Here is a 24,189-nt window from a genome sequence, read left to right as displayed (position 1 = left end):
GAACAATGGAGAAATTAAGCCTGAGAATGGTACCTTAGAAAAACTTTCTAAATAAATTATCTGAGGAATGGATTCTCAGCCTGGTAGGCATGAACTCCAGTGGGCTCCCAGAGTTCTGTAGACCTCATTAAATTATATACAAAATTGTGTGACAATGGGAGTTGGTATATTTCTTTCTTTCCCCAAAGAGTACACAACTCAAAAAGCATCAATAACTATCTTCTGGAAGTCATTTAAGATCTTTGGGTGTAAAAACAATGAACACTGACTTCCTGGTTATCCATCGTACTAATGTGTAATATTTCATATTCAGTTCATATGTGAGTGACAGAAAATCCCCAATAGCAATAAACAAGATAGAAAAATAGAGGTTTATTCCTTTCTCATTGTATTAGTTCAGATCCTCTAGGAAGCAGAGACTAAAAAAATGGGATTAAATGTCTTATTAAATGAAATGCCAGAGTGAAAGGAAATAGGGAGGGAGCCAGTGACAACTGGAGGGATAGATTTCAGAGTGCAGCTGCTGGGTCTCTTGGTCAATACCCTCCCTGTTGAAGTTGGGGTGTGAGGCACATTCTCATGGCTATCATACTCCCATAGAGGGATCCCAAATGTAGGTAGGTCAGGGCTAGTAAAGCAGTGTCACAACGTAGTCAGGGAACCAAGCTCCTTATATCTTGCTGCTCCCCCTCCCCCACCTCAGCATGCAGCTTTCTCCTCCTGGTCAGAGATGACTGTTGCGGTCCAGCCATCATATCTGAATTCCAGCAAATAGGAAGAAGTAAGGGATGAAGAAACAGGCACCCTTCTCTTTTTGAGGACATCTCCCTTCTGGAAGTCATACACACTGATGCTTACATCCCATTGGCCACCATTGTTGATAACTCCATCTAGCTGTAGAGGAGGCTTGCAAAAATATATATATTTTTTTATCCTGGGAAACCATGTGTGTAGCTAAGAATTGAGGATTTTATAACCAAGGAAGAAAGATATTGGGGGACAACCCGTAGTTTCTGCCACCAAGAAGCAGAGAAAGATGGCCAACGTGGATAATGTGATAGAAATATTCCAAGAATTACTTACACGTTGACATTTTACTTTGTATGTCATCAAAGACACAGGTAAGGTGGAGAACAAATGTACAACGTACTCATACTTTCAAATATTTAAGCCCTTATGTAATAGACTCTCCCTTTTCTTAGTTTGGCCCAATTTTTGGCAACCTGAGGCCCAGTTGTTTTGAAAGGGAGGAGACTTGATATAACACACAAATGGAAATTAAGAATTCACATCATTCTAAATAATAGCATCCATACATCCATCATTTGGTAATTATGTACTAATTTAACTATATATTTAAGTCTTTGGTAGTGTTGTCTCCTAAGACCAGTGCTATTCTGGAAAGAGAATTATGAAAAATACATTATCCTTAACTGTGCTTTTCCCAGTTCGACTCACGGGAACTAAGTATGGCTGTGGAGGGGGAGGCTGTGGTGCCTGCACGGTGATGATATCACGATATAACCCCGTTACCAAGAGGATCAGGTACCTGGCAGCCAAGTGCAGATATGGTTGATTTTTTTGTAGTTTTGAACTTTGTTTTATTCCTTTAATTGGTAAATATGCATTGAGCACCTGCTATGTGACAGGAACTATGTCAGATAATGGAGACACAGTGACAAGACAAACATTATCCCAGAAATATGAATGCATTATTAAAAATGTGCCATCAGTGAGGATAACAAAGAATCCCCCATTGAAAGTTAAAAGGCTGTCTGACACCCTGTGCTGTCTGGGAGGAAAGGAAGGGCTCAAATGGCAGGGGAGAATAATGCCATCATCACACTCTTATACCCCTACTGCAGCCTACTAACAATCCCCTTGCTCCCACCCTTGCCCCCATACGGCACCTTTTTTACACATCACTCAGATCTGTTTCAAGTATAAATCAGATTGCAACACTCTCATACTTCAAAGTCACCAATGGCTTCCCATTACATTTAACATCTTCTCTCTCATGTTTGCCAAGTTTCTTGGATTTGTGGGTTGATGTCTTCTATCAGCTGTGGAAACTTCTCAAGTTATCTCTTCAAATGTTTATTTATTCTCGCTCCCCCATTCCCCCAACTCCAATTATGCACATATTACACCATTTTACATCATTCCCTACATCTCAGATGAAGGCAGAGGATCTGAGCACTGGTCAGACTTCAGAGATCTGTCTGTGTTCCGCAGCCAAGCCATTTTGTCTGTATACATAGGTATTGTCTACCTTCCCTCCACTAAACTATACACTCTACAAGGGAAGGGGTTTTGTCCAATAAATCCTAGCACCTGCAACTGCCTAACACATAGTAGGCACTCAATAAATATTTATATTTATTTATAAATGAATAATATCCTTCTGATCTTTCATGAGTGCACATGCAGAAGCAGACTGCCTATACTGTTCAGAGAACTGTATATTTTGTTTAACTTCTCATGAATATCTTTTGAAAGTAATAAATATAATTTTAATGGTTGTGTATATTCCATTGCTTGAGTGCACCAAAATCAATCCCCAAATACTAATCACTTAGATTGTTTTCAGTTCTTCATTATTATAAGCAACGTGTCAGTGATATATACATATATCTGTGACAGTCCATAGAGATGGAATTTCAGAGTAAAAGAATGTGTATGTATCTGAAAGGTTTTTATGCCATCCAGTGAAATGTCTCCAGAAGAGCTCTATCAATTTACATTGTTATCCAGCAGTACATGAGTTTCTTTTTTCCAAATTTTTGCTAATGATGCACATTACACTCTTTAAAAATCTTTGTCATTTTCCTTGATTTAAAAAAATTGTGTTTCTCATTGCTTAATTTGAATTTCTCTTGGTTATTTTGAATATATATTTCATGTGCTTATTGGCCATTTGTAGTTCTGTTTGGTGAATGAGAACATTTTAGTTGTCATTTTTGAGTTGGACATTTTCAAGCAGTAGGTTTTATGGGATTGAGGAGTTCTGTATCCCATACCCTATTTCTTCTGAAGCACAATTTCAAATTCACTCTATTCCCCAACCAACCCCTGGCTCAGCACCTGCCCAGAAGATGGAATATGCTCTAGCTGATTAATCACAGGTGACTACAGAGGAGAATGTTAGCCCCTCATCCACAAGAAAAACAACAAAAGTTAGTGGGACCTGTTCTGGAGTCAGAATTTGGAGGTCTAATTGAATCCTGTCTCTGGCCCTCCATCTGTGTCCCTAAGCAAGCCACTCTGACCCTCGGATTCTACTTTTGTAAAATGAACGTGAGCTAAGGATAAAATGTATATGCAAACAAAGCCTGGAACATTCTTCCAAACTTTCCACATTGGAGGTGCTCAGTGAATGTTCAGGCCCCTTTCCCATCGGCTACGATTAATCTGTGCTTTTCTTCTGCGTCCTGAAGACATTACCCAGCCAACGCCTGTCTGATGCCCATCTGTTCTGTGTACGGCGCTGCCATCACCACAGTGGAAGGCATTGGCAGCACCAGGACCAGGATTCACCCAGTTCAGGTGAGGATGGGCCTCTTCAGGGGATTTCTGGGCTTTGAAAACCATTCATGTCATGATGAGCCCCTGAGATGAATGCAGTCGAGCAGCCTGGGTCCTCCTGCTTGGTCAGCCGACAGATGAAATCAAGCTGGGACCAGGAGGGGAACCTGGGCCACATGGATTTTTGTGACTGACTTCTTGGAAAGATGCTTTCCGAAGACTAGAGGACTTGGTTAAAAACAAACAAACAAATAAACACTGACCTCATTGAGTTTTTTAAAAAGATTTATTTATTTATTTATTTATTTTTAAATGTTTAAATTATCTTTATTGTTGAAAGTATTACAGATGTCCCCCTTTTTTTCCACATTGACACCTTCTAGTCCACATCCCGACTCCCGTGCCCTCCCACCCCCAAGGCCTTCACCACCCTATTGCCTGTGTCCGTGGGTTATGCATACAAGTTCTTTGGTTAATTGTTTCCCGCCCTCCCCCACCTTCCCTCGGAGACTCATCAGTCTGTTTTCTATGTTCTAATTAAATGGCACCTACCCACTGTCCGCTTTGCATCTTCCAACCTTACAAAGAAACGAGAGCTCTGTGCATTGAGGAATATAATTTTATTGTGTTTTTTTTTTATAAAGTGGAAAACAACATGATTTTAAAGCTGGATGAAAATCTCAGCTACCAAAGGATTTGTTAAATTTGGGACTTGTTCAGAAGACAGGTAATAGGAATGGTCAATGAATTTTGAGGTTTTTTTCTCCTAAGGCAGCACCTTCTTAGAACTTTGCCTCAAGTGAAAGGGCACCTCCGACCCCTGAGTCTTTTGGTTATTGATGCATTTGCCATAAAAATGCTGCTACTACATGTTTTTCTCTAAGTTGATAAGGGTCACTTATGAGGAGAGGGCTGAAGAGGGGAACGATTGAGGTGACAAAGAAAATGGCCAAACTTCAAATTCTCTGGACTTGAAGGAATCGTGGGTTCCGTTTATGTTCTATGAAACCCCAATACCTAGAGGGAGTGAATTCTGCCTGGATACCCTGGGGAGACTTCCCTGTTCACAGGCATGACAACACTTTCCTTTAGTCACTGCTGTTCCTCTCCTGGTTGCAATGCAGCCGGAAGACAGCCTCCAAAAGGGGGGTGCAACTTTGCAGTTAGGTTCCAAGGAGAACATGCGGGGGGGCGGGAAAGGCTTGGGAGGAAAATAAAGGCAATGCTTCCTTCTCGATCACTTCCAGGATCAATAATGGTACTTTGTAAACAAACTTCTATGTGCCACAGAATTAGGGCAGTAGTGGGCAGGTACAGGAAATACTTGGAGGTTTGTTGGTTGTTGTTAGTTTTTTCCCCTCCACTTGAGTATAATTCAGTTCATTTCCCTGAAAGACTTCCAGGGAGTAACCTTGGGATTACTTATCTCAGTGATTCCCGTTCGGGACTACAAATTGAAACCACCTGGGAATCTTGATTATTATTATTATTATTATTAAATATATTCTTATTGATTTCAGAGAGGAAAGGAGAGGAAGAGAGAGATAGAAACATTAATGATTAGAGAGAATCATTGATCGACTGCCTCCTGCACGACCCCTACTGAGGATGGAGCCCACAACCTGGGCATGTGCCCTGAGTGGGAATCAAACCATGACCTCCTGGTTCTTAGGTCAATACTCAACCACTGAGCCACACCAGCGGGCAACCTGGGAATCTTTATATGTCTGTGTCACACCCCTGGGGATTCTCAGTCAATTGATCTTGGGTGCTGCTTTTGGACATTTTTAAACTCCCCTCTTGATTCTGAAAGCTGAGAACCTTGAATGAAGCTCAAAAGCTGGTGAGGACCAGTACTCCCAGCCACTCAGCCCAAGAAAGGGAGACCCCTAGGATGAGAAGGATCTTCTAGGGCCTCTTCTCCAACCTCAATTCGCTTGGGGCTCTTGTCAACAGGCATGTGTGATTCAGTAGGTCTGGGGTGGGGCCCCAGATTCTGCATGTCTATGCCTCCTGTGCCTCCAGGAGAGGATCGCCAGGTGCCACGGCACACAGTGTGGCTTCTGCACCCCTGGGATGGTGATGTCCATCTACGCACTGCTGAGGAACCACCCGGATCCCACCCTGGACCAGTTAACTGATGCCCTTGGTGGTAGGTTATATGTGTGTGTGCTTTCGTTTTTGAATGATGATGATGAACACTAATGGTGGACATCTGCCATGTGCCACACGCAGTATTAAATGCTATGTTCAGATGATATCCTTTGCTCTTTGCAGTAACTTTATATATCAACCAAATATCCCAAGTTGCTGATAAAGAAATCTGACTTTGTGGAGTAGATGCACTGAAATGTCAAATAGGACTTCCTTCTAGGATGGGGGCCTTATGGCCCTCATGATTGGCCATCTGTGCCTCTCTTTAGGTTCCTTGATTGACAGAGCTGGGTTTTTCTCCTTCAGGTAACCTGTGCCGTTGCACTGGATACAGGCCCATCGTTGATGCATGCAAGACCTTCTGTAACGTGAGTAGAAAGGAACATGTTAGTAGGTGTATTTTTTCCCAGTGAAACAGAACAGTAGGGGCTGTGAGGTGTGACTGGGGGAATTGCCATTTGTACTGGTTCAGGGCTACTTTTTACCTCAAAGCCTGTAACGGTGTTTGTTATCTGGTCTTGGGCACGGTGCTTACCCTCGTTCACTGGCCTGGCCCTGCTACTCACGTAATGAGCACTAAGCACTTTGATGTTGGCTGTGGGTCATTGTTCCTGACCTGTTTGCCTGAGTCGCATACCCCGCCATGGTGCTCCTGCAGCCCCCCTGTGCATGCCCATGTCACAGCATTGGTCACATGATGGGGCAATTGCCCATTTGCTCTTCGGTCTGTTCATCAGACTTTGGTCTGCCTGACAGTAGAGGCCATGTGTCTCCAGACTGGACACCATTCACCCAGTGAGTAACCCCTCGATCAATGTTTGTTGAATGATAAGTGAACAAACGACCTTGAAATGAAGGACATAAGATTGCCCTTTGGAAGTTAAACTATGACATCAGTACATCATAAATAAGGACAGAGTGATAATAATGCTCTGTATTTTATTAATAAAATATTAATATTAAAAACCATTGTTAATATTTATTGTTATGTGCCAGACTTTGTTATACGATCTTTAAATTATGGTGACAATAGTTAATAATACTGTGTTGTGTGTTTGAGAATTGCTAAGAGACTTGACCTTAAGTGTTCTCACCACACACACACATACACAAACACACATACACACATACACACAATGGTAATTATGTGCGATAATAAGTGTGTTAATGAACTGACTGTGATAATCATTTAACATAATATACATATATCAAATCATCACATTGTACACTTTAAATGTATACAATTTTATTTATTAATTATACATCAAGAAAGCTGAAAAAATTCTTAATAGAATCAGCAATAAATTCTCCATTATTTATTTTTCACCCCCTAGACTTCTGGCTGCTGCCAAAGTAAGGAGAATGGGGTTTGCTGTTTGAATCAAGGGATAAACGGATTTCCAGAACTTGAGGAAGGAAATAAGGTCAGTGACATGTGCATTTTTTATAAGGGTTTCTCAGGAGATAGTCAGAGACCAGCTGACTTTTAGGAAGAATAAACAGCTGCCTGAGTTAAATTAATTGGAGGTCTGTCAGCATGTCCCCCTCTCCCATGCTCACTCCATCTCTGTCACGTGCACGCACAAATCTATCCTAACAACTGCATTCCTCATCCCAGATGTTACTCTCATTCAAAACACAGCGATCTGTAGGAGAGAAAGCACATTGATATCTCAGTGTTTCTTAGTCTTTTTTTTTTTTTTTAAGATATTTTTTATTGATTTCAGAGAGGAAGGGAGAAGGGGAGAGGGATAGAAACATCAATGATAAGGATCACTGATGGGCTGCCTCTTGCACGTTCCCCACTGGGGACTGAGCCCATAACCCGGGCATGTGCTGTGACTGGGAATCGAGCTGTGACCTCCATACCAGCCAGGCTCTTTCTTAGTCTTAAAAAAAGCCTCCTTCAAGTCTGTTTTCAAGAGTGAGAAGCACAGTAGAGATGTCGGGGTGATGAAAGAACAGGTGGCGATTCAGGGAGATGTTCTTGGACTCAGCTGCATCCTCTGCTTCCCCAGACTCCAGGTGAACATGCAGGGGTGCAGGGCCTGGGGGCTCCCCACCAACCACGCTGATTGCTAAGGACCAGGTCTGTGTCAGAGCCCTTGACTCATAGCCCAGGGACTGTGGCTGGCCAGCTGCTTTCTGGTGTGTGTGTGTGCTGTGTGTCTGTCTTCTTCTGAGCTCATTCCACACAGGGTTTAAAGTACTGTAGTTCGAGTTGATGGATGACAGTTACTTATTGTACTTTCTCTTTTTAAGACAAGTTCAAAACTCTTCTCAGAAGAGGAGTTTCTGCCACTGGATCCAACTCAGGAACTGATTTTTCCTCCCGAGCTAATGGTAAGTGAAGGCAACGCTGGGGTCGTCCTAGAGGAGTTCATGGTCAAATGGCAGGAAGGGTGTTTCCTAACGGATCCTCTCAAAGGCTGATTGGCAACCAGGTAATATCCATCTGTTGTCCTCCGCTCAAGGTCTAAAGAGCGTGGGACCAATGCAGGGGGTGGGGAGGGTGTCACCTGGAGGAGACAGTGACTATAAGAGGCAGCAGTTAGTGTCCATAAAAAATGCTACGAAATGACATCACATTTGTAGACTTAGACATGTTTTCTACTTCTAGCAGAAACCCGAGTTTATTCTTCCGTAGAATGTTGTGACAAAACTAAGCATGATGAAACCTCTGTAAACATTGAAATGAGTTCCTTTGAGATATAAAAGCACCAAAAGGAGACACTGGAACAGATTCCAGAAGGAGTGAAATATTGCCCATTTTCATTCTGGTTCCTAGTGAGGCTGTATCTTTAGGTCATTTTTACTTATTTATTTTTTAAATCTCTATCTCCTTCGCCTGTTTATACAAAGATAGAGCAAACCCAGGTGGAAACATGCTCATAAAGTAATCTCAAATCCCTACTGGTTCTGCAACAGATCCTGGCTGAGAAACAGCCACCAATGACCAGGGTTTTTGCTGGCGAGAGAATGACGTGGATTTCCCCGGTGACCCTGAAGGAACTTCTAGAGGCTAAAGCCAAGTACCCCCAGGCCCCTGTCGTCATGGGGAACACCTCTACGGGTATGCAGAACCCCGGGGGCTTCTTAAGGGGATACCTGGGAAGAGTGCTTTGGGGAAAAGAACCTCAAATAGGCGCGTCTCAGGAGCATCAGCTGGATTGAGTCTTGGCTTCCTTGGCATTGCTCACAAGAATCTCACAGCTTCCTGACATAAGTGATTCCTGTTGTCCCTGTTGGGAGCCCAGCACAGAGTTGCACCAGGTTGGGGGCGGGGAGGGGAGGAGCAGCAGTTCCAGGGACAGCAGTCCTGTCCTTGTTCCCTGTGGAGGCCGATCTGGGGCTGTGTCTGAAACGGCTGTTTCCTCTCAGAGGTGTCTCCGTAGGTATATGCTGCAGTTACCGGCTCCTCCTACTGTCTGCTCTGTGAACTCAGTTTGACCGCCTGCCTCTTTGAGGAGGCTCCCAGGGTCCTTCCAAAGGGATTTTAAAAAATAGACTTTTATTGATTTCAGAGAGGAAGGGAGAGTGAGAGAAAGAAACATCAATGGTGAGCCTGGCTGGTATGGTTCAGTGGTTGAGCATTGACCTATGAACCTGGAGGTCATGGTTTGTTTCCGGTCAGAGCACATGCCCGGGTTGCAGGCTCAATCCCCAGTAAGGGGGCATGCAGGAGGCAGCAGATCGATGATTCTCTCTCATCATTGATGGTTCTCTCTCTCTTTCCCTCTCCCTTCCTCACTGAAATCAATAAAAATATATATCTTAAGAAAAGAAACATCAATGATGAGAGAGAATTATCGATCTGCCTCCTGCACACCCCATACTGGGGATCGAGCCCACATCCCGGTCATGTGCCCTGACCAGAAACAAACCATGACCTTCTGATCCATAGGTCAATGCTCAACCATTGAGCAACACTGGCCGGGCCCAAAGGGAATTTTGAGTTGCCACACGTCTTGGACTCATCAGCCAAGTTTTCAGGCTGACAATGCAAAGGGTCCCCTCGTGCAATGAAGATTCAGCTGGCTGTTCTCTGTGCGTGTGTGACTTGGCCATGAACAGACCAGTAGGAGAATATGTACTTTTTATATATTTAAAGACATCAGTTTGAATCCCAATTTCAAAATTAACAAGGTGGTTAGCCCCCTTTATCTTAGTCTTCTTCTTTTTTTTAAACCTTTAGGGCCCGAAGTGAAATTTAAAGGTGTCTTTCACCCCGTTATCATTTCTCCCGATAGAATTGAAGAACTGAATGTTGTAAACTATGCAAATAATGGTAAGTTCTAAAGGTCCCTGCTTTCTTAGTTAAAATGAATTAATCAATTGATTTTCTTTGCCCAGAAGATAATGAGAAAAAGAATTACTCCAAATTATAATAGACAGAGAGATTCCCTTCTTATAAGAAGGATAACATTCTGGAGGAGGCTCAGGGAATTCTCTGTAATTTTATGAGGTACTAATTGTCTGAGTAGTCAGCTTTTCACTGAGGAGTTTTCTGTGTGTGCCACATCGGAGAAACGTAACTCTTCCACAGAGGGCACTGTGCAGTGCTGGGCAGAAGACAGAGATGCGTGAACACAGTCTTTGCCTCCAGAAGCACAGGAGTAAGCAGAGCAAGTTTATGCATTAAGCAGCTTACAGATTCTTTTCATTCTGATAAAGGAAGTGGATTTCATGGCAAGGATGAGAAGCGATATAAATGAGAGTTTGAAGTCTGGCTCTGGAGTCTAATTCCTGACTATCTATATCTATAATAATAAAAGCATAATATGCAAATCGACCAAATGGCCGTCCGGACGTCCTTCTGGACGACCTTCTGGAAGAAGCCGGGGCTGCAGCTGCGGGATCGAGGCAGCCACTGCGGCTGCAAAGGCCTACTCTTGCACGAATTTCGTGCATCAGGCCTCTAGTGTATATATTAGCTGTAAAAAACTAGTCAAGTTCTTAACTGAGTCTCAGTTTCTTTCTTTCTTTTTTTTAAAATATATTTTATTGATTTTCTTACAGAGAGGAAGGGAGAGGGATAAAGAGTTAGAAACATCGATCAGCTGCCTCCTACACACCCCCTACTGGGGATGTGCCCGAAACCAAGGTACATGCCCTTGACCGGAATTGAACCTGAGACCCTTCAGTCCACAGGCCGACGCTCTATCCACTGAGCCAAACGGGTTAGGGCGAGTCTCAGTTTCTTGATCTGTGAAATAGGGCTAATAACATTTCAAAGCCTTGTTAGGGTGCAAGGCGGTTCTGTGGAGCATTCAATAGAGTGCTTGTGCTCCAAACGTTGAGCCGCCATCACAGCCATCATCACCAACACCACTTCTGTCACCATCACCACCAACGGGCAGGGCAGCAGGACGCAGCAGGACGGTCCTGTATCTGTAACCTGAAACCGAATGGACATCTCCGCCGGCAGCGATCACACTGCATGACTCACACATGATCTCATTTCAGGGCTGACCTTAGGTGCCGGCCTCAGCCTGGCTCAGGTGAAGGACACGCTGGCTGCTGCGGTGCAGAAGCTCCCGGAGGAGCGGACACAGACACTCCGCGCTCTCCTGAAGCAGCTGGGAACTCTGGCCGGAGCCCAGATCCGGAACGTGGCTGTATGTATGCGGTGACAGTAAACTGGCGTGTTGCATGGCTGTCCCCGGCAAATCCGAACATTTTCACTCTTAGGGGACAGGCCGAAAGAATAGTTCTCCAAAGCCTTGCTTGATTCTTATTTGATCACTTGTGTTGCGATGATTGTACAACTGGCGTGAGACTAACTCATTGTTTTAAAAAGTCTTTAGGGGGCCACGTCGTGAGCAGGCATGTAGATTCTGACCTAAATCCCATCCTGGCTGTGGGCGGCTGCACCCTCAACTTGCTATCGAAAGGTAAGTGGCAGCTCCTTCGGAGGGTGATTGAATTGGCTTCTCCTACCCTTCGTTTCTCGGGGGGCCCAGGAAGCCCAGTTTTGAAAGTGACCCTCCTTTATACTATTTTTGCACTCGCTTGCTTTTTTCTCGATTCCTTTATTCTAATGCTAACCGTGTCGAGTCACACTCGACATCCGAGTGCAAAAGGTTAATAACGCTCTCTGCCTTTCTGGAAGCTGGAAAGGTGACCAGTCTGGTCCTAATTCTGTACACTTCCTGTGTCTCCCTCTCTTTCTTTTTGGGGTCTAGTGCTAGATATTTTCCCATCCTGGTCACCCGGCACTGGCCACACTTGGTGGTGTCCGGATGTGACCCAAGCGTGGAGACACTTCAGGCTGTTGAGAATGACTGGGCCTCTGTTGAAGGCTTTTCGCAGGGGTTCAGGAGCGTGGTGGCTCCCACATCGTGCTGTGGGCTCATACTTAATTTGTCGTGAATGGAAGCCTCCTGACCTTTTTCTGTTGAACGATGGTTTGGCTTAGTTCTGTATTTATTTACTTGAGTTTTGTTTTTGCAACTAAGTTCAGGACTTTTAATTTATTTCTATTATGCTAGCATAGTCAACAATTATTGGGAAATTCCAATTGGTCCTCTGTAAATCTCTTTTTAAAATTTAAAAATATGGACTAGCTTTCTATTATCTGCATTGTCAAAGAACGACTCTTCATATCACTGAAACCACAACATCATCCTAAGGAGGAAGATCTGCATTCAGAATGATTAATTTATGTAACATCCCTCTAAGAAAATCATATAGTGCGAAAGAGACTTGTGATGTGAATATAAAAATCAGAAGCTTCTTAGCTTTATCCCAGCATCATATTTCATTATAGTTTTAAACAGCTTCTCCCTCAAATATATTGATTAAAGAACAGGAGTTCCTTTAGGTGCTGGAAAAAGATATAAACAAAAAAAGATATCAGATCACTAATATAAGGATTCATTGAAGGCAATTTACTTATTTACTACTGAACCTACTAGGGATCCCAATGATAAACAATAAATGTTTGTTGAATGACTTGATGGGAATATCAAAAGGGGCATTAGTATCTATTCCCTATTTACAAAGCCCAAAATGAATTATGCTGTTCAGGAAGGGGACTAAGGTCCTATTCTTCCCGACCTCTGGGCTACTGTGCCAGATATTTTTATTTATAAGCCAAGGAAGGAAGGAAGGAAGGAAGGAAGGAAGGAAGGAAGGAAGGAAGGAAGGAAGGAAGGAAGGAAGAAAGGGAGAGAGGGAAGGAGGGAGGAAGGAAGAAAGGAAGGGAGGAAGGGAGAGAGGGAGGAAGAGAGGGAGGGAGGGAGGAAGGAAGAAAGGAAGGAAGGAAGGAAGGAAGGAAGGAAGGAAGGAAGGAAGGAAGGAAGGAAGAAAAGGTGGAACCCAGATGCAAAGAAATGTTGCAAAATGCCATTATAGGGTGAAAGATTTGTTAATGGTAAGAAGGTCACTTCTTCTCCCAGTTTCCTCAGATATTTGGTAGAATTGTTGCCCACGTTTTGGGAGTTTGATCGTTTAATAGCACAGATTCCAGGGAAAGTGTCGTTTCTTTTCCCAGAAGGGGCACGGCAGATTCCTTTAAGCGAGCAGTTTCTCAGGAAGTGCCCGAGTGCGGACCTCAAGCCTGAAGAAATCTTGGTCTCAGTGAGCATCCCCTACTCCAGGAAGGTGAGGCTGCCCTTTCCGTTCCTCGGTTTCCCTGAGAGCCTGCCGCTGTGAGTTCCAGCACGCAGAGGGTTAGGGGACGGTGCGCAGTGTTTGCAGGAGAGATTATGAGGACTTGTGCACACATTAGTTCCCTCTTATCTACGGGTTCCCTTCCGCAGTTTTAGTTACCCATGGTCAACCTTGGTCTGAAAATATTAAATGGAAAATTCCAGAAATGAACAACCGCAGGTTGTAAATTGCATGTTGTTCTGAGTAACGTGATGAAATCTTGAGCCGTCTCACTCTGTCCTGCCCAGGTGGTGAGTCAGCCCTTTGTCCAGCGTCTCCACAGTGGCTATGCTCCCGCCTGTTAGTCACTTAGCGGCCTTCTAGGACCGTGGTCGGCAAACTGCGGCTCGCGAGCCACATGCGGCTCTTTGGCCCCTTGAGTGTGGCTCTTCCACAAAATACCACGGCCTGGGCGAGTCTATTTTGAAGAAATGGCGTTAGAAGAAGTTTAAGTTTAACAAATTTGGCTCTCCAAAGAAATTTCAATCGTTGTCCTATTGATATTTGGCTCTGTTGACCAATGAGTTTGCCGACCACTGGTCTAGGTTATCTGATTGTCTGGTGTGGTATCACAGTGCTTGTGTTCAAGTCGCCCCTATTTTACTTTCTAATGGCCCCAAAGCCCAAGAGTGGGGATGCTGGCACTGAGGATATGCCAATGAAGCCATGCGGTGCTTCTTTTAAGTGAAAAGGTAGAAGTTCTTGACTGAAGGGAAGGAAAATAAAATCCTGTGCTGAGGCAGCTAAAATCGATGGCGACTACTGTAGTTGCTTTTTATCTGTGTCATGCAATCTCCTGTCACTCCTGGAATCAGGAAACCTTTGTCTCTGTCCCTCTCTCTAACTTTCCCGCTACCCCAAACTCTAAAGTTACTTTCTTACTAATTAAAAAAATATATATATTTGTGCCATGAGTGTTTTCCCTCAATAAAGCTTGAAAATATATCTCTACCTAAATCTGGAGGTTTGAAGGAGGCTTAAAAATTACCCTTGCAATAGAACATAGGGGGAAAGGGCCTTTGGAGTTAGACTCAAGTCGAATCCTCTTTACGACCTGCTGTGACCCTGAACTGATTACTGACGCACTCCGAGCCTCGGATTCCCTATAAAAAGGGAATAATTGAGCCTGCCCCGGAGGGTGCGTTAGTCTGCTAGGGCTGCCATCACCTAGCACCACAGACGGGCTGCCTTAAACAGCAGACATTTACTCTCGCGTGGTGCTGGAGGCTAGAAGTCTGAGATCATGGTGTCAGTAGGGCTAGTTTCTTCTGAGGCCTCTCTCCTTGGCTTGTAGCTGGCCATCTTCTCCTGTGTCTTCACATGGTCTTTCCTTTGTCATGTTATGCGTCCAAATTTTCTTTTCTGATGAGGACACCACCCTGTTGGGTTAGTGTTCACCCTGATTGCCCCATTTTAACCGAGGTGCCTCTTTAGAGATCCTATTTCCAAATGTAGTCACGTTCCAGGTCCTGGGAGCTAGGACTTAATTGCCTCAACTCGGGGAGGACACAATTCAGTCTAACGGAGTGTGGCAAGGATCTGTGAGGCCATGTACAAAAACTGCCTAGAAACTCAGTGTGTTTCTACACGCACCACTTCACTTTGGCTTCCAGTGGGAATTTGTGTCAGCCTTCCGACAAGCCCAGCGGCAACAGAACGCGCTCGCGATAGTCAACTCGGGAATGAGAGTCTTTTTTGGAGAAGGGGATGGCATCATCAGGGAGTTATCCATCTCCTATGGAGGCGTCGGCCCAGCCACCATCTGCGCACAGAATTCCTGCCAGAAACTCATTGGAAGGTACGGCATCATGTCCCCAGACCCCAAGTAACAGAGCAGCTCTTTATTTTTTTTTTTTTTTATGACATGAAATTGTAAGAAGCAGCATGCTGACTACATTTTATTTAATGGCATGGAGTTCCAATATGATTTTATAATTATTTCCATAGCTCTTGATTTTAGTGAATTCTGAAGTGAGAATCATATAGTCTGTCTGTGTGCGTGTATATGTATGTGTGTGTGAGAGAGAGACAGAGAGACAAAGAGAGAGAGAGAGACCATATCCCAATAGCACATAGTAAGCAAAATGAGTACATCATTCTTTTTTGAGAGAATAATTTACTATGATGAAAAACAGATTATGGTAGTTTGTTTTATCATAAATTGCTAAATGCATTTGCTTACCTGACTTTTTAGGTGATACTAGTAGCCAATATTTCTTGAATACTTCCAGGTATCAGTTACCATTTCCTAATAGATAGTTAAAACATGAGCTCGATTGAGCCAAATTGCGTAGGTCCGAATCTCAGTTCACGCCCTATTAATTGTGTGATCTCAGTCAGTTTACTTAACATTACGATACCTCAATTTCCCTATGTCAAAAGGCTACAGTCACCCCCACCACGCAGGACAATTGAGGGGATTAAATGCATGACTACATATAAGATGCTTAAAACCAAAACCTGTCTTTCAGTCAACATTCTAGTGATACAGGAGTGTGTTGATCCTGGGCTGAGGACTTAACACAGGTTGTCATTTCTTCCTCATGACCATTCCCCGAGGTGGATCCTACTATTATTTCCCTTTTACAGATGACAAAGAGGGGGCCTGGGCCAGACGATTTGAGAGTGGTGCACTGTGGTTTGAATGTGGGTTGCCTGACTTCGAAGCTTGCACTAGATTGTGGCTATTTGTCTCGCACACTGGCTGAGCCTGTGAGATAAGGAGTCCTGTCAGGCAAGGAGTCCTCTTTTTGACCCTCACAGGCCCTGGAATGAAGAGATGCTGGACGCAGCTTGCAGGCTGGTCCTGGACGAAGTCTCCCTCCCAGGCTCAGCTCCGGGCGGGAAGGTGGAGTTCAAGAGGACTCTCATCATCAGCTTCCTCTTCAAGTTCTACCTGGAAGTGTCACAGCTTTTAAGGAGGATGGTAAGTGAACTGACCATGTATTTCCCAGCTTTAGGGGCCAGGGGGATACCCCAAGTGGAGGCAACAACCCCCTGCCCAATGGCTGTAGAACAGAAAAGACAATCCAGATTAGGAACCCGTGGGCTTGCTGGGCCTACTTCAGGCTGTCTGTTGATGGCCTGTAGTTTGGGGGAGAGTTGCAAGTAGAGCATGCAGTTGTATAGGATTGTGTTTAACACCACTCAGTTCTTTTGTTTCTGATCCCTTGTTTGTCTAGGTGGGGTGCAGAAAACTAGTTTATGATTTAAATATACTTTCCCTCAGGGAAAGCACTTCTCCCACCGATTGGGGGTTACCTTCATGAGTTTGGCTTTCTTCTCTGGTTCACCTTCATTTCCCTCACCTGTAAACTGATGATGGCAGCCACTCCACAAGGTCATTGTGAAATGGGCCATCATAGGAACAGGGCTGACTGTGGTCGCTATTCAGCCCAGGGCTTTAGAGGAACATGATGAAGACTGCCTAGTACTAGCCTCAATAAGAGCAGTATTCATCCAGGCATTCTTCTGCCTGGTCTCCCTTTTGACAGACATTTAGTTAAAAGATTGTTGGCAAGGGAGGGCACAACTAAAAGAATTTCTCTGAATGAATTTGCTGGGCTCATAGGGAACTTGAGCCATATTGGCCTCATTAATCCCACACTACAACCAACTGAGCAGAAGCCAAGCACATCCTTTCTGTGGTATAGAAATTAGTATGAGCACGTTAACCCTTTGCACTCGCTTGCTTTTTTCTCGATTCCTTTATTCTACTCGGGATTTAATTTTTTAAATACCCCAGATTTTACAAAGCACGGCAGTAGAATAAAAAACTGGAGTTTCTTTTCATACAAACTTATTTATTTGGATTTTTTTATATTTCAAATTATTGATACATTCAATAACCGTCACACTCGACATCCGAGTGCAAAAGGTTAAGTGAGAGACACACGTTCTCTCTTCTCATTGCTTCTGGAGGTATCTTCTCATCATATAGAGGAACAACTAAGAACCAAAACAGTTGCATCAAATTTTTGAGAACAAAAGCTTGAAATCATAGATAAGTGACATATTATCACCAGGTAATCACAAGAGAAAAAAACTAAAGCCAATTGTAGACTCCTCCAATTAACAGCAAACTAATACAATTTCTTGGGTGAATTGAGTGATATAATTCAAAGCTTCTGCCTTATAGTCTCATACTTTCAATTCAACTTCCTCTATTCAGTATTCCTCTACTATCTACACTAATAAAAGAGTAATATGCAAATTAACTGTGCTTCCATGATGCCCACCAGCAAATCAGGAGTGAGTATGCAAATTAACCCAACAAAGATAGTGGGTTAATTTGCATACACAGGCGCTGAGTGGCTGGGGGAAGGGTGTTCCACACTGTCCCAGCTGCTCCAGACCTCTGGGCGGTGTGGGAAGGCGGAAAGGTGGCTCTGGGCCGGAGCGAAGGCGGTGCCGGAAGCCAGGGGAAGAAAGGCCCATTCTTGCACAAATCTTTGTGCATTGGGCCTTTAGTTAAAAATAATAGCCTACTATTTAAAAAACTAATGTGAAAAATAACCATTAGGTGTATTGTTCAAAGCCTTGGATAATGACCCAAATGACCCATTTCCCTTGGTTTTAAGGAGCGTTCCTCCTGGGACCCTGGAAAGCTTCCTTGGTGGGGCTGCAGCTAGGTGGGCCTCTGTGTTGTCCTTTCTCTCGGAGAGTTGGCGAGTGGCTGGCAGTGCAGAGTTTTATGCATTGTTGTGGTGTGCTTTGACTCTTTCTCCTGGCTTAGGCATTCTACCCCTTTCCATTGTATTTATTTAGCTTTTATCTCCCTGCATTATTGGTGCCTGAGTACCAAACCTGTGAGACAGCCATAGGAGACAGAGCTGTTGGAAGGCAGTGGCCTGCTAGGTCCACTCGGCTCTTCAGTGTGACCTTCCAGGGCGTGTGGCCCGGAGGCCCGAGCTGCTGTATTTCCAGGGCTCTGATGGGGGAGGCCTCTGCAAACGTTAGACTTCAGAGTAGAGCCGCTGGTTAAGGACCACGCTAGCCTCCCTTTGGAGGCCACTCGAGCACATTTTACATATCCACGCTGGTTCTACTTTTCAGGACCCTGTTCACTATCCTAGCCTTGCAGATAAGCATGAGAGTGCTCTAGAAGACCTTCATTCTAGGCCTCGCCAGAGTGCACTGAAGTACCAGGTAAGTGGCTTTTTTTTTAATTTTTTATTCTACGGGCCTGGCTATAATTCCTTCACGCAGACCCACTCACCCTCAGTGATTCTCAAGCCCAGTAAGCCGAGCTCCCTCTGGTGAATTCACAGCCTTCTTTCCTGTTCAGTAAAGTTTCAAAATCAATGAAGAATTGTGACTGAAAACCAAGCTACCAATGGCCATTTTATTTTTATTTATTTATTTATTTTTTTAAATATATTTTATTGATTTTTTTTACACAGAGGAAGGGAGAGGGATAGAGAGCTAGAAACATCAATGAGAGAGAAACATTGATCAGCTGCCTCCTGCACACCCCCCACTGGGGATGTGCCCGCAACCAAGGTACATGCCCTTGACCAGAACCGAACCTGGGACCCTTGAGTCCACAGGCCGACGCTCTATCCACTGAGCTAAACCGGTTTCGGCACCAATGGCCATTTTTTTAAAAAAATGTCTGCTTTGATCTTGAAGGCGGTGTGCTAGGCTCTGTGGCCTTGTACTGTCATGTGCGTGAGCTGCTGGCTTGCCACATGTTCTGCCTTTGGCAGTCGGAAGTCGGAAAAAGATATGTGGAAGTCGGAGCCCCACAGTCTCATTCTGTGTCAGGGCCCTGGGGCCGCTTTGCTTTTATTTCCAAAAAACACAGGCCCTGGTCGTTGATGACATGAAGTAATGTTTGTAAAAGAGCTGCTAATTTATTTTGTTTGGATGTGAATCTACTTTGCTCCCCATCCCCACTCACCCAGGGGCTTTTCTGTGAGTTATGTTTTAGAGTTGGATCAAACCTAAGTTCTAAGGGCTATTTCGAGCTCCCCTAAATGAAAACTGACTATCAGGGAGAACAGAGTCCCTCAGACATTTCAAACGGCATTTTCTGCCACAACATCATAAGAATATCACCTGCAGTCATCCCATTGGTAAACTGGATAAGACTCCATGTGTTTTTCCTTGAAATTATTATTAAGAAACTTCACCTGGAGGGTGTTATTAAGTCAAGAGCATTGAATATGTTGTTGGATTTAGTTATAAAATCTTACAGTATGTTGCAATGAATATTGAAGTTGGTGTATGCCCTTCAGGGTTTAAGTTTAATATGTTCAAAAATTCAGATACACCATACTCCATTTAAAGTGATTATTTTGACTGTTAAAAACAGCTGGAAAGAAAGAAAGAAAGAAAGAAAGAAAGAAAGAAAGAAAGAAAGAAAGAAAGAAAGAAAGAAAGAAAGAAAGAAAGAAAGAGAAAAAAGAAAAGAAAAGAAAAGAAAAGAAAAGAAAAGAAAAGAAAAGAAAAGAAAAGAAAAGAAAAGAAAAGAAAAGAAAAGAAAGAGGGAGGGAGGGAGGGAGGGAGAAAGGAAGGAAGGAAGGAAGGAAGGGAGGAAGGAAGGAAAGAAGACAGCTGCCAGCCCAGCTGGGTGGCCCAGTTGGTTGGAGCATCATCCCCTACACCAAAAGGTTTCGGGTTCAATTCCCAATCAGGGCACATACCTAGGTGACAGGTTTGATCCCTGGTGGGGGCAAGTACAGGAGGCAACTGATTGATGTTTCTCTCGCACATCAAATTTCTCTCTCTCCCTCTTTCTCTCTTGCTCTCAAATCACTAAAAACATATCCTTGGATGAGGATTAAAAAAAGAAAACGGCTGCCACCTACCTTTGTAGTCAGCAAAATCAGACAGCTACAACTTTTAGCTTATAAATACCTAACCTTGACAATGGAGTAAACGATAGGAAGAAACCACAACAGATTAATGGGTATTCAAATCACTCAGAGAAAAGTGACCATCTCCGTGGAGTTGACAACCTTAAAAGGGAGTTTGCTATCAAGGATTGCAGGCCAGGGTTTGGAAGCAGCGTGCCTCCCAGAGATGAGTGTTGTTGCTTCTCCTGTGGTTTTTCTCGCACAGAGATACCCACATTGCTAGAGCAGCTTCCGCGCTCATGCTCATGATGAGCATTGTCTCCCTGCCGGTTCTTTCGCTTTGAAAGCATTTGTCACGGCTTCCAGAGACCAGCAGTTTACGGGACAGCATTCTTTCTTCCATCAGATCGTTAGGCACAGAACAAATAGAAGCAAGCATCAAACATAACCTCTTTCCCCAGGAGATTCATCACAGCTGACTACCAAACAGCAAGTGCCTTCAGCTAAAATAATCCAGTTCGTATTTGATTATAGAATAGGACGAAGATAGCCTTTGGGACTTTTCTTCAATCTCTTGGCAGGCTTCTTTACTCAAAATAGACATGTCCTCCACATTTCTTATAAACATAGTCACGATGTCATTGTGCTCTTCAGCAGAATATATGTGCTGTGCTTAGATACATACAGTAAAAATATTTTGATAGTAAAATTTAAAGAAATCCATGAGCATTAGCAAAAAGGCATAATTTTACATCACCAAGAAGGGTTATATTCAGTTACTTATACAAATGTGATTTGTATTAGAGATGTTTGTGGTCTATATTAAAAAAAAATGGGAAAAAAGATAAGAATAACATCAGGGCTAGGCATCCATCCCAGGTTCCTGATTGAACTATTGAAATAGGCTTATTGTCCTGGTATTATTATTAACCCTTTGCACTCGCTTGCTTTTTTCTCGATTCCTTTATTCTACTCGGGATTTAATTTTTTAAATACCCCAGATTTTACAAAGCGCGGCAATAGAATAAAAAACTGGAGTTTCTTTTCATACAAACTTATTTATTTGGATTTTTTTATATTTCAAATTATTGATACATTCAAAGAGTAATTTTAATCTCGATATCCGAGTGCAAAAGGTTAATAGTGGTAGTTTCCGTTTTCAAAAGTGTTCTGGTTTAGATGTTAATTATATAGCTACCATCTTATGGGAGATGTGTATAATATGATTATAAAGCTGATATGCTGATTGTTGATTAAACAGGAGGTAGACCCAAAGCAGCCTCCTCAAGACCCAATCGGCCATCCCATCATGCACCAGTCTGGTATTAAGCATGCCACGGGCGAAGCCATCTACCTTGATGACATGCCTGCCATGGACGGGGAACTTTTCTTGGCTTTTGTAACAAGTTCAAGAGCTCATGCTAAGATTGTGTAAGTGTTAAAGTTTTTACTCATCAGAATCGTCAGTAGACATGAACGATTCCCTTCTCATCTAAGTCACATGAGTGACAAGTAAGGGTGTGAGGAGGGCAAGCTACTTGTTGGTGATATTCAATGAAGATTAGAGGTGAGGTGGGATCCAAATGTAGGATTTACTAGTTTGTCCCTCCATTGAATAGCTTCCTTGGCCCAGGGATTTCCCTGATCATCTGGCAGAGAACTACTGGAGTGGTTTTGACTTATCTTGCCTCTCTCATATCTTGTTCCCCAATTGAGCCTGTCCCCTTCAGTCCCCGGGCTGCGGGGCTCTCTGAGGAGCCTGCTCTGTGTCTTTATCCAGGTCCATTGATCTGTCGGAAGCCCTCAGCCTGCCAGGTGTGGTGGACGTCCTAACCGAGGAGCACCTTCAAGGCGTGAACTCCTTCTGCTTTCTGGGCCAACCTGAGAAACTGCTGGACTCAGAGACGGTACTGAATTTTTTGCTTTCTGTTTTAATAATAACTTCCTCCACCATGGCACGTCGATTTTCTCAAAGATAGCATTGCATTTGGCACATGGCAAAGGATTCCTATATATTTTAATGCTTATTATAAAACACTATATTCTAATGCTGAATGACTTCACATATATTCATTTTCCACATAAGAAGCTGAGTCATTATGTAAAAGGTACTTGATGGTTTGACATTTTCTAGTTGGTGAGATTGTTTGACACCCTAACTGCTAACAAGTACAGAAGAACAAATGAGGAGAGAAGAGTGGTCATTTTCACTTGCTAATCTCTCTCCTGAGAATCTCTTGCCATGGCCCCAGTCAGTGTGTCCAACGTCCAAGTCCAAGTTCAAGTGGTGTCTCCCCCATGAAGCCTTTCATTGTCCTTTAATCCAGGAGTTCTCTCTCCCAGTCTGAACTCACCTTGACTCATCCACTCATACTGCCATGTATTGGGCAGGCTTTTGTTCCTTTGTACATTGGATTGGTTATATATGCCCTTGGGTGTGGAACTAACACTGTGAAAAGTAAGTTAAACAAATATGCCCTCAGAAATGCACACATACGAAAAGAAACAGATATACACACTTTCCCAGAATCCACACATTGGCAAAGCACAACCAACAACACGTTGATCAAATATTTACAAGACACGTAAGCATTATAGTTTACAATTTTCATGTTGGGGCTCACTGACATCTAAGTGGGAACTTAGTAGTAGTTGAAAGTCAATAGAGCCTTAATAATCAGTAACCCTTGTAAGCAAATGTATTGGTCGCTTTAATAGATTTATCATATATAAAATCTCTTGTGAAAACATTGAACTAAGTATATCTGTGTATAGTTATAACTAATAGTTATATTTTAAAAGAAGAGAGACACACCCTAGCCGGTTTTGCTCAGTGGATAGAGCATCAGCTTGTGGACTGAAGGGTCCCGGGTTTGATTCTGGCCAAGCTCATGTAACTCAGTTGCAGGCTCCTGCCTGGCCTGGGCCCTGGTCAGGGCACTTGCAGGAGGCAACCAGTCGATGTGTTTCTCTCACATCGATGTTTCTCTCTGTCTTTCCCTATCTTCCACTCTCTCTAAAATCAATGGAAAAATATCCTTCGGGGAGGATTAAAAAATAAATAAAAATAAAATAAAATAAAATAAATAAAATAAAATAAAATAGACCCCAGAACAGTTGGTGCTCACATGCCTTGTAGTTACTGATTGTTGGTCTAACGTCAGGTGACATTCTGTCACCATCTTGGCGTGCCTGGTGCCCTTACTAGTATGTGCAGGGAACTTTGCACATACTAGTAACTGCCAGTCACTCCCTTTTGTGTTCTTCCCTCACTCTCTGCATCCTGGGGTGGCCTTTAGTTATTCCCCACCGACCTTTACTAGGGTTCAGCTCTGTCTTGGCCCCCTAATTCTCATTTTGGGGAGCGGTGGTGGGAGAATAGATCCATTCTGTGACACAAGCAGTAAGATGCCACTCTGAAGTCACTGACTTTTCTCCCGGTTTGCTCCGGCAGACACAGGGAACTGAGCTGGTCTCCTGTTCCAGGGGCCTTCGAGCCCTTTTGTCCACAGAGGGCAATGCCCCCACACAGCCTCAGGTCTGGAGAGCAGGAGGTTTGCATGGGACTTGAGTCCAGCTTTCCTTTGCTCGTTTACTTAGCTATTGATTCCTCCTTCAAGTTTAAGCTCAAGGTCAACAGGCATTGTTTAACTGAGCACCTACTGTGGCTGCTCACTGTAGCTGAACAAGACCTGTGTGGTCCTTGCCCTCATAGAGCTTAAAGTCTGGAGGAGAAGGCAAAGTGGACGTTTCATGAACCTTCTACCTTGGATTAAGCTTATTTATTTATTTCCATGCCTTAGATACAGGGTGTGCCCCCAAAATGTATACACACTTTAACAGCTGATAGCTCAGTTTTGAACGTGAGATGTGCTTTAATAAATACGGCCTTGATAATTATTCAAAGTGTGTGTGTACATTTTGGGAGGGCACCCTATATTTTTCCCTGGCCTGGTGAAAGTCCTTGAATGAGGCTGTATGTCTGATTCATCTGTATATTCCGCACACCCCTTTCCATGAAGCAAGGTCAATGAGTAGAGAAATAATGCTGTTTGAA

General features: G+C 43.5%; 1 protein-coding gene across 1 annotated transcript in view; it reads left to right on the top strand.

Moving 5' to 3' along the window:
- Positions 1-24,189, top strand: part of AOX1 (aldehyde oxidase 1) — a 67,825-nt gene that overhangs the window by 7,064 nt on the left and 36,572 nt on the right. The window contains exons 3-18 of the mRNA XM_054722964.1: positions 1,449-1,545; positions 3,438-3,546; positions 5,551-5,677; positions 5,986-6,047; positions 7,014-7,103; positions 7,942-8,022; positions 8,608-8,752; positions 9,875-9,967; positions 11,146-11,297; positions 11,480-11,573; positions 13,175-13,284; positions 14,946-15,130; positions 16,096-16,258; positions 18,388-18,480; positions 21,394-21,563; positions 21,913-22,039. Of these exons, the coding sequence (XP_054578939.1) occupies positions 1,449-1,545; positions 3,438-3,546; positions 5,551-5,677; positions 5,986-6,047; positions 7,014-7,103; positions 7,942-8,022; positions 8,608-8,752; positions 9,875-9,967; positions 11,146-11,297; positions 11,480-11,573; positions 13,175-13,284; positions 14,946-15,130; positions 16,096-16,258; positions 18,388-18,480; positions 21,394-21,563; positions 21,913-22,039 (1,898 nt within the window). The remainder of the gene's footprint in view (positions 1-1,448; positions 1,546-3,437; positions 3,547-5,550; positions 5,678-5,985; positions 6,048-7,013; positions 7,104-7,941; positions 8,023-8,607; positions 8,753-9,874; positions 9,968-11,145; positions 11,298-11,479; positions 11,574-13,174; positions 13,285-14,945; positions 15,131-16,095; positions 16,259-18,387; positions 18,481-21,393; positions 21,564-21,912; positions 22,040-24,189) is intronic.

The sequence above is a fragment of the Eptesicus fuscus genome, chromosome 11 (assembly GCF_027574615.1).
Source record: "Eptesicus fuscus isolate TK198812 chromosome 11, DD_ASM_mEF_20220401, whole genome shotgun sequence".
NCBI classification, from domain to species: domain Eukaryota; kingdom Metazoa; phylum Chordata; class Mammalia; order Chiroptera; family Vespertilionidae; genus Eptesicus; species Eptesicus fuscus.
The sequence above is the reverse complement of the archived record's forward strand: the minus strand, read 5'-3'. Positions and strand labels throughout refer to the sequence as shown.